Source organism: Pan troglodytes, chromosome 3, assembly GCF_028858775.2.
Source record: "Pan troglodytes isolate AG18354 chromosome 3, NHGRI_mPanTro3-v2.0_pri, whole genome shotgun sequence".
Taxonomy (NCBI): Eukaryota; Metazoa; Chordata; class Mammalia; order Primates; family Hominidae; genus Pan; species Pan troglodytes.
Genome location: NC_072401.2, coordinates 153091228 through 153104816, shown reverse-complemented (window position 1 = coordinate 153104816; position 13589 = coordinate 153091228). Strand labels below are relative to the sequence as shown.

General features: G+C 42.9%; 1 protein-coding gene across 22 annotated transcripts in view; it reads left to right on the top strand.

Moving 5' to 3' along the window:
• SH3D19 (SH3 domain containing 19) overlaps positions 1-13589 on the top strand; it is a 277157-nt gene that overhangs the window by 80235 nt on the left and 183333 nt on the right. For 2 of the 22 annotated variants that reach the window (XM_054683905.2, XM_016952361.4), the window contains exon 1: positions 1452-1816. The exons of 13 other annotated variants lie outside the window; for them this stretch is intronic. In XM_054683905.2, coding sequence (XP_054539880.1) covers positions 1705-1816 — 112 coding nt within the window. In that variant the 5' untranslated portion in view covers positions 1452-1704. 7 more of the 22 variants (XM_009448408.5, XM_016952363.4, XM_009448407.5 and 4 more) reach the window with 6 other exon arrangements.

Here is a 13589-nt window from a genome sequence, read left to right as displayed (position 1 = left end):
AATATTTCTGCCTGCTACTTGGGTATCTTTTGGTGAAATTCCAGAATCTTTTCCTCTCTGTGTGAAAGTAGGTACGTGCACCTACTGAACCTAAGATGTGTATTGTGCAGGTACACACAACTTTGGTTACACGGTTCTTTCCAGCTTTGAAAAACTTTCTTAGGGGTAGCTCACACAGCTAAGTGCTTCAAATTACAGTTTCTGACTCCAGAGCCAGTGGTCTCTCCACTTCCCCTAGTTGCCTCTCTACAAATAATCACGTATGGGTCTCTTTAACACATTTCTTCCTGTTCTTCTAGGAATTGTAGCCATATCCTAGCCCTAAAGGAACTGGAATACAGTGAGGCTTGATTTATTATAAAACATTTTTATTAGACTTTTTTTTTTTTTTTTTCGAGAAGGACTCTCGCTCTGTCGCCCAGGCTGGAGTGCAGTGGTGCGATCTCTGTTCACTGCAAGCTCTGCCTCCTGGGTTCAGGCCAGTCTCTTGCCTCAGCCTCCCGAGTAGCTGGGACTACAGGCGCCCGCCACCACGCCTGGCTAATTTTTTTTTTTTTTTTTTGTATTTTTAGTAAAGACGGGGTTTCACCGTGTTAGCCAGGATGGTCTCGATATCCTGACCTCGTGATCTGCCCGCCTCGACCTCCCAAAGGGCTGGGATTACAGGCGTGAGCCACCGCTTCCAGTCTTACTAGACTATTTTTAAGAACAGTTTTAGGTTCACAGCAAAATTGAGCTAAAGGTACAGAGATTTCCCATGTACCCCCTGCTCCCACACATGCATAGCCTCCCCCATTATCAACATCCCCCACCAGAGTGCCACAGTTGCTACAATTGATGAACCCACATTGACACCTCATAATCACCCAAAGTCTATAGTTTACATTGCGGTTCACTCTTGGTTTTGTACATTCTATGGGCTTGGACAAAGGCATCCGCTATTACAGAATCATACGCATAGTAGTTTCACTGCCCTAAAAATCCTCTGTGCTCCCGCAAGTGTAGGTTTTTAAGGGCGAAAAGAGAGGGAAAGAAAAAAGTGTGCATCGCAGAGGCTCGACCCAACTCCAAGCCAAGTTTGTTCCAAAGTTCAGCAGCTCCCAGCTGTCCCATCTCTCCCAGTTCGGCCCCGGTCGGGTTCCTCCTCTTTTTGTTTAAGTGTCAAACAAATGGGTTTCCTGTTGACACTGGAATATCGTGAAAAGGCAGGAAGAGGCCAGGCCACCTCCTCTTTCCCCTCTTCCTATCCCGTTTATTTATTTTGCACACGTTTGTTTGGGTCGAGCTGGTGTTTCCAGCGTGTGTGGCTGTAGGGCGGCCTTAGGGGCCGATAACCCCTCCCTGAGGAGGCGAGGCCAGGCCCGAACCCGCCCGATCCGCGGTGGAGCTCTACGGGGCGGGGAAGGCAAAGAGGAAGGGGGAAGAGAGCGGGAGTGGGAGTGGGAAAGGCCAGGGATTAAGAGGCCGCCGGGACGCCGCAAGGAGGCGGGGAATCGGCTCGGCCCGCGCCCTGCCGCTGCCCGGCCGGCTGCAGGTGGAGTTCGCGGAGGTGGCCATTTCCACAGCCGCCGCCGCCGCCTCCTCTCCGGGAGCCGCCTTCCCCCCGGCCCGAGGGCGGTGGCGTGGGGCGCCGGGTGCCGGCGTTCTGGGGCGCCGGGGCCGCAGCTCGCCGGCCATCCCGCGGCTGCGCCCCGCGCCTCGCCCATGGCTGAGGGCCGGCGGCGGGAGGACGAGGAGGAAGAGCTACGCGAGCGCCGCGAACTTGGTGGCCAGCGCCGCGCCCGGGGCCGTGCGCTCTCGGGCCACTCGGCCGCAGGTGAGAGGCGCGGGGGACGGGGCGGCGGGGACCCAGAGCTGCGCGCTCTGGGGCCGCTCGGGTCCTGCCCCACACAGCGGCAGCTCCTTCACGCGCCGGGATGGGACCGGCTTCTTTAACTCTCAGAGGCCAGACTCGGGGAGGGTGGCCTTTCCATCGCCATCCTCACTTTCCGGCCGAGCCCGAGGAAATTCAGACCCGTGTTTAACTGCTAGTGGTCGTACAGCTGAAACTCCAAATTTTCCGTGCACACTAAATCCAGGAGCTGCTGGCTTGGGACTTGTGGCCTGGTTGATGACTTATCTCTGGATGAGTCAGAGGTCAGTGGCCGTCTCGGTGGACAACGACACCTTCCGAGGGGTTTGCCTGCGCCGCCGCAGCCAGGTCAGAGCACGTGCTCGTAACTGAGGCAAGTCCTGTTTCGGCGTCCCTTGCACTTCGGACCTGTGACCCCCCTCCCTCCCTCCCTCCCCCAGCCGCCGAGCTCACCAGTTTTCTGTAGGACTTGTTTTCGTTAGTTGTGAGACCCTCCCCCACGCAAAGAGAAGTCCAGAATATAGCATTCCAAAAGGCCATTCATTTGGGCTGAGAATCATTTTCGGGCCTGTAATTACTTTTATGATACTGTGTTTTGGGTACACGAAAGCGGCACGGATCAAATAGTTTGGCACATTAGTGAAAGAGTGAATAAGTGTAGATCCACACCCCTTCCCTCTTCCGGGCGGCTTTTCAATCAAACATAATAGAGAGGACATTCTTTGGCCTTTGGTTCCAACTGGGTAATCCGAGTTATCTGAAAACAAGAGGGAAGAACAAACCTAGGGGGACTGGCAACAAAAGGGAGATAGGGAAGTGAGAGAGTCGGAGGAGAACGATTCACTGAGAGCCTCATTATAAAGTGGAATATAGCGAATATTCCATGAAGTGGAGAAGCTTTTCTGTGTGACTCCCTTAACCACTAAGAGAAAGTTGGAAAAATAGAGAAGATATTGTATCTGTGCGGAACAAATGGAGGGTAGAAAGTAGGATGAAAGGAAAACTTGAGAAGAACATCTTGAAGAAATAGTCAATTTAATGCCTTTGGTAGAATCTTGGAACATAAAAATAATTCTCCATGCTCATTACTACAACTTTTCATCAAAATAAGGCATTTGGCTGTCTATATGAACACCAGTTTTGAACATAATTGGTAATTTTGTTCAGTGTAAACCCAAACCTTGTGAAATAATGAATAGTTGCTGGATATAAGTGAATATTTCTTGCAAGAGTACAATGAAAAAACTTTACAAAGATATACCGCCATGTCTGACCTATGGATTTAAACAGGGTAGGCCACCTTAGATTCCTGTTACCTTCAGCAGAAAGCTTCATTCTCACAAGAGACTGTACAGTGAAGACCTGTTTTGGAGTTCAGACTAGATGTGATCCAGATGTGTGTTTATCATTTAGTTGCAATATGTGTATTTATTCCAAAGCTGGTGGAAATGACATTTTGTAATTAGTTTTCACCAGTTCCCTAATTTCTCAAGGTTGACGAAGGCTTTTCTAGGTTCTTTGATAATATTTTGCTGAGACATGACATTGTGTACTTTTTGCATTCAGTAATTGGTGTTTGTAGTTTTCTAACCATTTATATGCCCTTTTTCCATTAAAGGGTGTGAGGACGATGTTATGGAATGAGTAAGAGGGCTAAACTTGTGATTTTTGGATTTATTTCTTTTAGAAGAAATTATTTAATAGTTTACATTTCTTTACAAGCTGAGCTCCACTTTCCCCTTATTAGTTAACATGTTTTTCAGACACTAACACATTCCTTACCAAGCTTGGGCATTTGTTAGTTATGTCTGTGCTAGATGTTGCTCTCCTCCAAGTGAGAGGGTATGAACTGACGCAGAAGCTTCATGTTTTTTCTGCATCACCTTTTCAGTTTTTCACTTTTCCTGTTCTCAGTGCTCCCTCCTTCCCTTATCATTTTACAATCTAAAGAGTTTCCTTTTCTCTGATTTCACCTAGCTTGATAACCATAAACCTGGGGTTTATGGACTTAAGGTAGTCTGTGAACTCTTCCTTCTCTCCCTGCTAAATTTTGGAGTGGTTGTGTAAGTGCATTTATTTATTTTTGTAACTTACATACAGAAGAACATAGGAAATTTGTAAATTATAAAGTAAAAACTCTTGTAACTCATGCTCAAGTCAAGAAATAGGATATAGTCAGTTCCTTAGAAATGGATTCCCATCCCTCCTAGACTTAGCCGCCTCTCTCCCCTAGATGTAACCATTTTTTTAACCTTTGTGATTATTATTTCCTTTTTATTCTGTACAGTTTTACCATACACATATGCATCTCTATAAAATATTGTTTAGTTTTACCTTTTTAAGATCATTTAAGTGGAATCGTCCTGTATTTTATCAACCCAGCAGAAAGCAAGTAATGACTTGAGATTATGAAATGTCTGGAATGAGTTCTTTTCATTCAAAGGCCAAGAGCCCCAGGCAGGTTCTGAGCACAGGACAGTCCTTGTAGGGCATCCTTAGGAAATAAATGTGTGTGTGTTTTTAAAATGATGTTAAGAAAATTGGGTTTGATTAATCACAATTTTATTTTACAACAAAGGATGATAGTTGATCTGGTGCCCACCTTCTTTATAAAATGTATTTATGTTTCCCAGCTTTTAAAGTAATAAAATATCTTCAGCATGATTCTAAAATAAATAAAAAGCTCAGTTGAATTTTTTTTTTTTTTTTTTTTTTTTTTTTTGCAGAATTATAGGCAATCAAGTACTGAGGTCAATTCAGGAAAGGTTAATTTTTTTTTTTTTTTTTTTTTTTTTTTTTTAGGCAGAGTCTTGCTCTGTCTCCCAGGCTGGAGTCTAGTGGCGTGGTCATGGCTCACTGCAACCTTCACCTCCCAGGTTCAAGTGATTCTCATGCCTCAGCCTACAGAGTGGCTGGGATTACAAGTGTGCACCACCATGCCTGGCTAATTTTTGTATTTTTAGTGGAGACGAGGTTTCACCATGTTGGCCAGGGTGGTCTCGAACTCCTCCCACCTCAGCCTCCCAAAGTGCTGGAATTACAGGTGTGAGCCACTGCACCTGGCCAGTGAGGGTTAATTCTGTAGTAGCTCATGATGCATGAGGTTAATAAGCAGATATAGGAAAGTAAATGGGGAGCAGAGAGTATTCCATTGTTTGGGTTTCATGTGCTGAGGCTAAGGTGTCGTAAATCTGGCACTATGTGAAATATTTACTGTTGATGGTGGTATCCAAGATCCTTAATTGCCTGACCTGACAGAGAGTGGTAATATGAAAGCTAGACACAACACCTGAATTCTTGGGGGTGTCTCACTAATCCACCAAATGCCCATTACAAACAAGGAAGAGAGGATGTGGGTACACTAATCCAGTGGTTCTCAAACTTTTGCCACATGTATCTGAATTGCCTGAAGGCCTTGTACACGCTCAGTATCTGATCACTTGGTCTGGGATAGGGCCTGATAATTTTCATTTTTGACACATTCCCAGATAACATTTATGTTGCTGGTTTAAAAGGATGATGCACTTTGCAAACTCCATGTAATTAAGAGAGAAATCACACCCCAACACAGATTGTTAAATTCTAAGAAATAGTTCCTTTGGCTAATTTGTCCTTTTTAGTAGATCAGATGAAAACCCATGAGATAAACATGGAGATTTCCACAGGCTAACTTATAGGACTTAGTTTCCATTGTGGGTTTTCTCGGTAGCTTAAAGGATTTCATGGTTGATTTATACAGCCTGGCATTTATGATCAACTTCATTTTTGTTTCTTGGTTTTTTTCTTTCTGTTATTGATTGCATATTCTTCATCTCTATCTGCACAACTGAGATTGGTGTGTTAGTGCCACTGTGTTAGTGTTAGTTAGTGCTAGCCAAGGGCAAGAAGTGGAGGGTGGGGGGAATAGGCGGACGAGATTGGGTGACCAACTCTTCCCAGTTTCCCAGGACTTTTCCAGCTTTTAAAACTGAAAGTCCCCCATTCATGGAAACTCCTCAGTCCCAGGCAAATCAAGGATAGTCACCCTAGAGGAAGGATAGCTTGGGTGGGGGAAGAAGGGAGGATAAAGGCTACTGATAATGTTATTTATACTAACATCCCTGCTTTAGTCCAGGTGCTTTTTTCACTCAACATTAAGTTTGTACGATTTATTTGTATTGTTATATGTAGCTGTGGGTTTTTGTTTGTTTTGAGACAGAGTCTTGCTCTGTTGCCCAGGCTGGAGTGCTGTGGTGTAATCTCGGCACACTGCAACCTCTGCCTCCCAGATTCAAGTGATTTCTCCTGCCTCAGCCTCCCAAGTAGATGGGACTACAGGTGCATGCCACCATGCCCAGCTAATTTTTGTATTTTTAGTAGAGGCGGGGTTTTGCCATGTTGCCCAGGCTGGTCTTGAACTCCTGACCTCAGGTGACCCGCCTGCCTTGGCCTCCCAAAGTGCTGGAATTACAGGCGTGAGCCACTGTGCCCGGTTCTGTTTTTTTGTTTGTTTGTTTTCATTGTATAAATATATACCACAGCATTTTGCCTATTATTTTTTATTGATTTATTGGAGTTCTTTGTTTACCCAGGAATCTCAACTTTTGTTGGTTATGTGTGTTACAAATATCTTCTTCCACCTCCACTCTGGCTTACTTTTTCATTTTCTCTATGGTTTCTTTCGATGTGGAAATTCTTCATTTCAGTATAGATGAATTTATGAATCTTTTCCTTTATAATTTGTGTCTCTTCCCCACTCCCCCCCTTTAAGAACATGATTTCTATCCAAGGTCATGAAAATATTCTCCTGTATCTCCTTTATTGTCCCCTAAAAGCTTTGTAGCTTTCCTTGGGGAGAAATGCCATAGCTTTCGTCAGATTCTCAAACAGATTTGAGAATCTCTGCCTGACATACAACATTTTAATATTATTTCTCCAAAGGGAGGATATACAAGATTCTGGATCCTCCTCCCAACATCTGGAAGAGTAGTAGGCACATCATAGGGCTTACTAAATGCTAAATAAATTTACTCTTTCTATATTTTGATGTGTTTATGGTAAACCCTGGAAGGACTGATATAACTGTTGTCTGTTGTGCTTTGAGTAAAATAATATCATCAGTATGAGGGCACAGAAGAACATTCACTGTGTTCACTGTGTACCAGGTGCTTCTTTATGTTATCACCTGTGAGGTAGGTATTATTTTCTTCATTTTATCATTGAAAAGACTGAGGCTCACAAACATTTAAGCAACTTATCCACAGTCCCTCAGCTAGTAAATACTGGATTGATGATTTGAATGCAGGTTTTTTTTGAAGTGGAAGTCCATGTTTTTCCAGGTGATCACACTGACTGCTCATATAAGTCAGTTACTATTGATGCTCCACGCATTTATACCTGTATGCTGCTTGCTGTATTCTAGAAGTACTTTACATTTATGTGGTGCTTTTCTATTTATGAAGGGCTTTCACAACTGCATTCATTTGGATTCTTACAACAAACTGAGAGGGAAGAGGGTAAGTTTTATTGTTCCCATTTTAAAGATGAGTAAACTGAGACTCAGAAATGTTAGAAGGTTTTATCTAAAATTACACAACTAGGTATAGCTGAACCTCAGTCACCTCTATTGTGTGTTGCAAGTTGTAGAGTTTTTTTTAGTTGATTCATATAAGATGTCAGGTCATATCCTCTCAGAGTCTGTGGCTTTGTCTACTAAGTTAGATAGTTTTGAAAACTGCATTAGTTCTCTGGACCACCAGCTTACTGCTTTTTGTTATTAGAATTCCAAAGTTGTCTAATTTATTTTGAGAAAGTTATTTTAAGTTCCATGGAAACTATGAGTAGATTTACATGTTGTTTAAAAATCCCGTACTCATCACATTCTTTAAGAAGACCTGGGCCAGGTACAGTGGCTCACGCCTGTAATCCCAGCACTTTGGGAGGCCAATGCGGGTGGACTCCCTGAGGTCAGGAGTTCGAGACCAGCCTGGCCAACATGATGATACCCCGTATCTACCAAAAATACAAAAAATTAGCCAGACGTGGTGGCGGGCACCTGTAATACCAGCTACTCGGGAGGCTGAGGCAGGAGAATCGCTTGCTAGGGAGGTGGAGGTTGCAGTGAACTGAGATCGCACCACTGCACTCCAGCCTGGACAACAAGAGTGAAACTCTGTCTCAAAAAGAAAAAAAAGACCTGTCTAGTTATCCCCATCAATATAATGTATGCAAAATGGTGCCTAAAATACTGGCAATACAAAGAGATATATAAAATAGGCTCCCTGCTTTTAAAGACTATGCCATAGAATTAGGGAAGGTAAGACTATTACACTTTAAAGAAGATAATTAAGAATATAAAGAATATAAAGTAGTCCATGGTGGGTATCAGTTTGACATGAGAGAATCAGACTGTCTTGGTTCATTTTTTGGCTGACCACTGGCTGTGTGACCTTGGACAAGTTAGGTAACCTCTCTGCTTCTGTTCTTTATTTATATTTCTAAATTTGAATAATAGTAAATCCTATTGCATTGGGTTTGAAGACTAAATGAGTTAATGTATATAATGTCCTTAGAACATGGCCAAGCCCATAGTAAATACCTATAAAATTATTAGCACTTATTTTATGTCTCCTTTTTCTTATTATTGATAAAATATTTCACAGTTGAGTCTGCATTTTCTTCACTTGGTGGAAATAGTTATGAATTTCATGTTGTCAGAGGAAAAAGAAGGTAAATCTGCAGTGTCATCATTTAATAATCAAATGTAGTTGCTTTTCTTTGGCGTTCATGTATCTCTTGGAAATATCTTAATTCTAGAGGACTCCCAAAGACTGAGGCTAGTTCTTCCTTTGGTATTTCTTAAGCCATATGAATTACTTTAACATGGCCTGGTAATAATGCTCAGCTTTTCTTTTCTTTTTCTTTCTTTCTTTTTTTTTTTTTTTTTTTTTTTTTGAGTCAGAGTCTCACTCTGTCGCCTAGGCTGGAGTGCAGTGGCGCGATCTTGGCTCACTGCAACCTCTGCCTCCCAGGTTCAAGCAATTCTCCTGCCTCAGCCTCCCAAGGAGCTAGGACTACAGGCACGTGCCACCATGCCCGGCTAATTTTTTTTTTGTATTTTTATTAGAGACAGGGTTTCACCATATTGGCCAGGTTGGTCTTGAACTCCTGACCTCGTGATCTGCCCACCTCAGCCTCCCAAAGTGCTGGGATTACAGGCATGAGCCACTGCACCCGGCCCATCTTTTATTTTCTTTTTTTTTTTAAGAAAGAGCCTCGCTCTGTTGCCCAGGCTGGAGTGCAGTGGCACAATCTCAGCTCACTACAACCTCCACCTCCCAGGTTCAAGCGATTCTCCTGCCTCAGCCTCCCAAGTAGTCTCATCCTCCCAAGTAGCTGGGATTACAGGTGCCTGCGACCACGTTGGCTGATTTTTGTATTGTTAGTAGACACAGGGTTTTGCAGAGTTGGCCTGGCTGGTCTCGAACTCCTGACCTCAGGTGATGTGCCTGCCTCAGCTTCCCATAGTGCTGGGATTATAGGTGTGAGCCACTGTGCCCAGCCAACGTTCAGCTTTTCTTTATTGTCCACTGAAAGCTCATTATTGTGACATAAGCAATTATGTTCAAAGTGATCTCAGCAAATCAGAGGTGAGTTGATCAGCCTATGACCTATTTTTAACCAGAGTGCATCCCTTCGTTCTGTTTTCTTTCCCTCTCTCACACTAGTCATCCAGCAGTTCTATAACTTCACTGGCATATTATATTCTGAGGACAACATATTCACTGTTTTCCCTTAGGTCATTTCAGCTTTTCATCCAGTGGTGCTTAGAGACTAATCCTTTGAACACTTGGTTCTAATCCCATCTGTCAATTAGCTTTGTAGCATCCAGCAATTTATAGCATCTTTCTGGGCCTTAGCTTTTGGTGTATTAATTGAAAGGATGAGGCTTCCAACTTTACATTTTATGATATTAGGAGATGAGCAGAAAAATAACTTCCGACATAGTTTACAGAAGTTTGCCCATGTACTAAGTTAGATCTTGGAGAGTTTCTTCCGGGCTCCTTGTGAACTGCTCCACTGGTGTGGGAGAAGCCAAAGGGGCAAAGCTCAAGACGGTGTCTCCCTGGTGAGGGCAGTTACATTGGCATAAGTTGTCTAGCATAACTTGTCATGCCGACCCCTTTTCAAGATAGCAGTTTCATTCACTGATAATGTGGCAGTGTTCCCCTTCATCAGTGGAAGACATGGGATGTGTTCTAGGGGAATTTATAGTACTTGACGTGTATGAGGGAAATTCTACTATCAATTAAGTACAAGAGGAAAATACGTGTCAGGTAGTTTCAGGGCATAGGGCAGGGTAAAGGTTGAGGAGGAAGCTTGGATAGCTTGACACAGGGCAGGAAGGAGAAGGCTCTGGCAGAGGCCTGGCCCCCTTGTTTAGAAGCAGCTGGAACGAGTCCTTGCTCCTCAGCAGCTGTTGGCCTCACCTTCAGGAACTGTAAGCTTGTCCTTGTGGTGGGGATGGGCTCATGGGGGTGAGGGTAGGAGCTGTGGACCATTATTTTCTTTCTTTTTTCTTTTTAAAAATAAAATTTGTTCCAAGTTATACCAAGGGAAAAAAAATTTGTTCCAAGTTATACCAAGGGAAAAAAAATGAATTAAGAAAAAAATTAAAAAATTAAATGTTTTTTAGAATATTTTTTGAGTAACAGAAAAATTGTGAAGATAGTACAAAGAGCTCCCATATACCCCACACCCTGATTATTAGCATCTTAGTATGGTAGATTCATCACAATTAATGAACTAATATTGATGTATGATTAAACTCCATGCTTGACTCAGATTTCCTTAGTTTTTGCTTAATGTCCTTTTTTGTGTTGCAGTATCCCGTATAGGAGACTGTATTACATTTAGTTGTCATATCTCCTGAGGCTCCCCTTGGCTATGACAGTTTCTTAGATTTTCCTTGTTTTTGATGACCCTGACAGTTTTGAAGAGTACTGGTCACATTTTTGTATGTTGTTCCCCTGTTGAGATTTGTCTGATGTTTTTCTCATGATCAAACTGGCTTACGGGTGTTTGAGAGGAAGATCACAGAGGTAAAGTGCCATTTTTATCACAATTCAAGGGTATATATTATTATCATGACTTTTCTACTGACCTTGATTACCTGGCAGAGGTAGTACTTGTGAAGTTTCTCTGCTTGAAAGTTACTCTTTTTGGCATTGGCGTCCACTCTCCCTCCCCAACTGCAAGACCCCATTGCAGTAGTCCTTCAAAAGAAATTTTTTTAAAAAGTTAAGCCTTTTTCCTCTCTTTCCATACTGTAGAAAGTGAAGGAAGTCACTATGGAGTAAGAGTTATGCTACACTTAAGGAGTAAAGAATTATGCTATACCTCTTTAAGGGTAGAGTATCTACATACTTTTTTAGAAATTATTTTGCATGAGAGAGACCTTTTTTTTGTAGAAATGGGGTCTTGCTGTGTTGTTCAGGCTGTACTCAGACTCCTGGGCTCGAGGGATCTTCTTGCCTCTGCCTCCCAAGTAGATGGGATTGCAGCCACACACCACTGCACCAGCCTAAATTCTTTAATACTCCCTTAGTTTGTTTGGTCTCTCCAAAGATCTGATTAGGATTGTCTCTAGGCCCCACCTGTTGGAGAATGTAAGCTCAATTTCTCCATCCTAATTCTGTCCAAAATATCTGATCTGTGTGGATGTCTGGGAGATAATTTCATTGTATAATTAGAAAGGAAAGGCATGAAATACATTTGTCTGATTGAGGTGACCTATGACTAAGACTCATTTACACTAGAGTCCTCTGTCAGCAGGTACAAATGACTAATATAAATTCCTTTCCAATTTTGGAAATGGAGGGGAAGTTAGAGTAGGAAAGGAATTTGGAAAGCACTGGGCTAAGATAATCAAATAACAAGTTAATATTTATTGTGCACTGGGTGCCGAGACAATTTCAGTTGTTTTCAGTGTGTTTTTCTCATTTAGTCCTGGTACCAATCCTATGCAGTAGGTGTGATTGTTTCCTTCATTTAACAGATGAGGAACCTGAGGCCTAGAAAGGGTGAATAATCTCCTCAAGGTCACACAGCAAGGGAGTGACAGAATAGGATTCTGTAGCATGGACTCCTGGTTGCCTCCTTTTTTCCTCATTTCCTCCTTTTTTGGTCAATGGAATCCCTGTATTTCTGGATGTGGCAGTGTACCCACCTATGAAGCTACTTCTTCCAGCCTGTTAATGAGATACAAGTAAAAGTTGTTGAATGGGGTTGCCAGGAAAGTTCTTTAAAGGGGGTTCACTCAACTGCACAGAATACCCTTTTCCCCTTACCATCTTCCTCCCACCTCCTACCAGGAACAAGGCTGTGTAGCTCACAGTAGCCACCCTGGGCCATGAGGTTACTTTGAGGTTGGAACCGAAGCACTGAGAATAGTGGAGCAGAAAAATAGATGGCCCTGCAGTCCCTGCTGATTAGATAGAGTCACCACATGGGTTTTGATTGCCTGCCTCCTCCTTTACTTAGAAGGAAGGAATAAGAAACTCTACCTTGTTTAAGCCACTGTTATCATAGGCCTCAACTGGCAGCTGAAGGCAGTTCCTAACTGATAGATTCTAACTTGATCTTATTGTTTCCTTCCTCTTACCACCAAGCTGTAATACATTTTGTTATAATGAAGTTACCCTAAGATACCTAGATTCTTGTTGCTATTTTGTACTTTACTGTAGTGTGACCTTGGACATGTTAGTTAGGTTTTATGAGGCCCCCGCTCCACCGTTTTTTTACATCTTTGGAATAGGAATTATTCATGCCCTAACTACTCTGCAGGCTCATTATGGGGAACATGCTTGTAAACTTCAAGTGTTCATGTGTGATGTGTAGTTTTTGAAGTGGTTGTGGCCATCCTTGGGCAAGTGGAAGGGTACCAAAATGGAAGCCTTTAGAATCTGAATATAGTTTTCTGGTTTTGTTATTTTGCCTAGTGCCAACTTCATTCAGAATAAATAAATAGAAGCTGTGAAGGGAGGTGATGTTGTCCCTGCTCTGATGCATTTGAGTAGATTAACAATTGCATTGCTGATGAGCCCTAGAATGCATGCCAGGGCTGCTGCATGGGACTGAGAGTTCATTTGTTTTCAATATGGCTGCCTTCATTATACTGGAGCTTTGTTTCCAGAAGATACATTAATCAAGGAATCATTATACTGGATGATAGTTAACCGCTTTTTCTCTGAGAGCTGGCCAAGAACAAAGGGCTCAGAAGAAAATGTTTGTACAAGATGTGGAGAATTAGTTTTTCTGGCAATAAATGTCACTATTTCCAAATAGTCCTTTGAAACTAGTGTAGAGGTGTTCACATAACACTCGAAGGCCCCCAGCATATCACCCATGTAAATGATCCTGTCTTATCTTGCCACCACACCCTTTGTTTCTTCATTCCTTCACAAAGATTCCCCTCAACATACAGGCTAGCTCAGTGGAGACTACTGGAGCTACCTGGAGATTACAAGGTAGATTCATTACTCTCAGTGAAAGTGTAACTATTGCCAGTGGAGAGTGCGTCTGGAAGTGGGATTCATTTGGAATAAGGAATGTTATTGCAGGTTTTAAAATGTGCACAGCCTGGGCAACAAAGCAAGACCCCGACTTTATAAAAAATAAAATACGTTAGGTGGGCGCAGTGGTGTGTGCCTGTAGTCCCAGCTACTCAGGAGACTGAGGGAGGAGGATCACTTGAGCC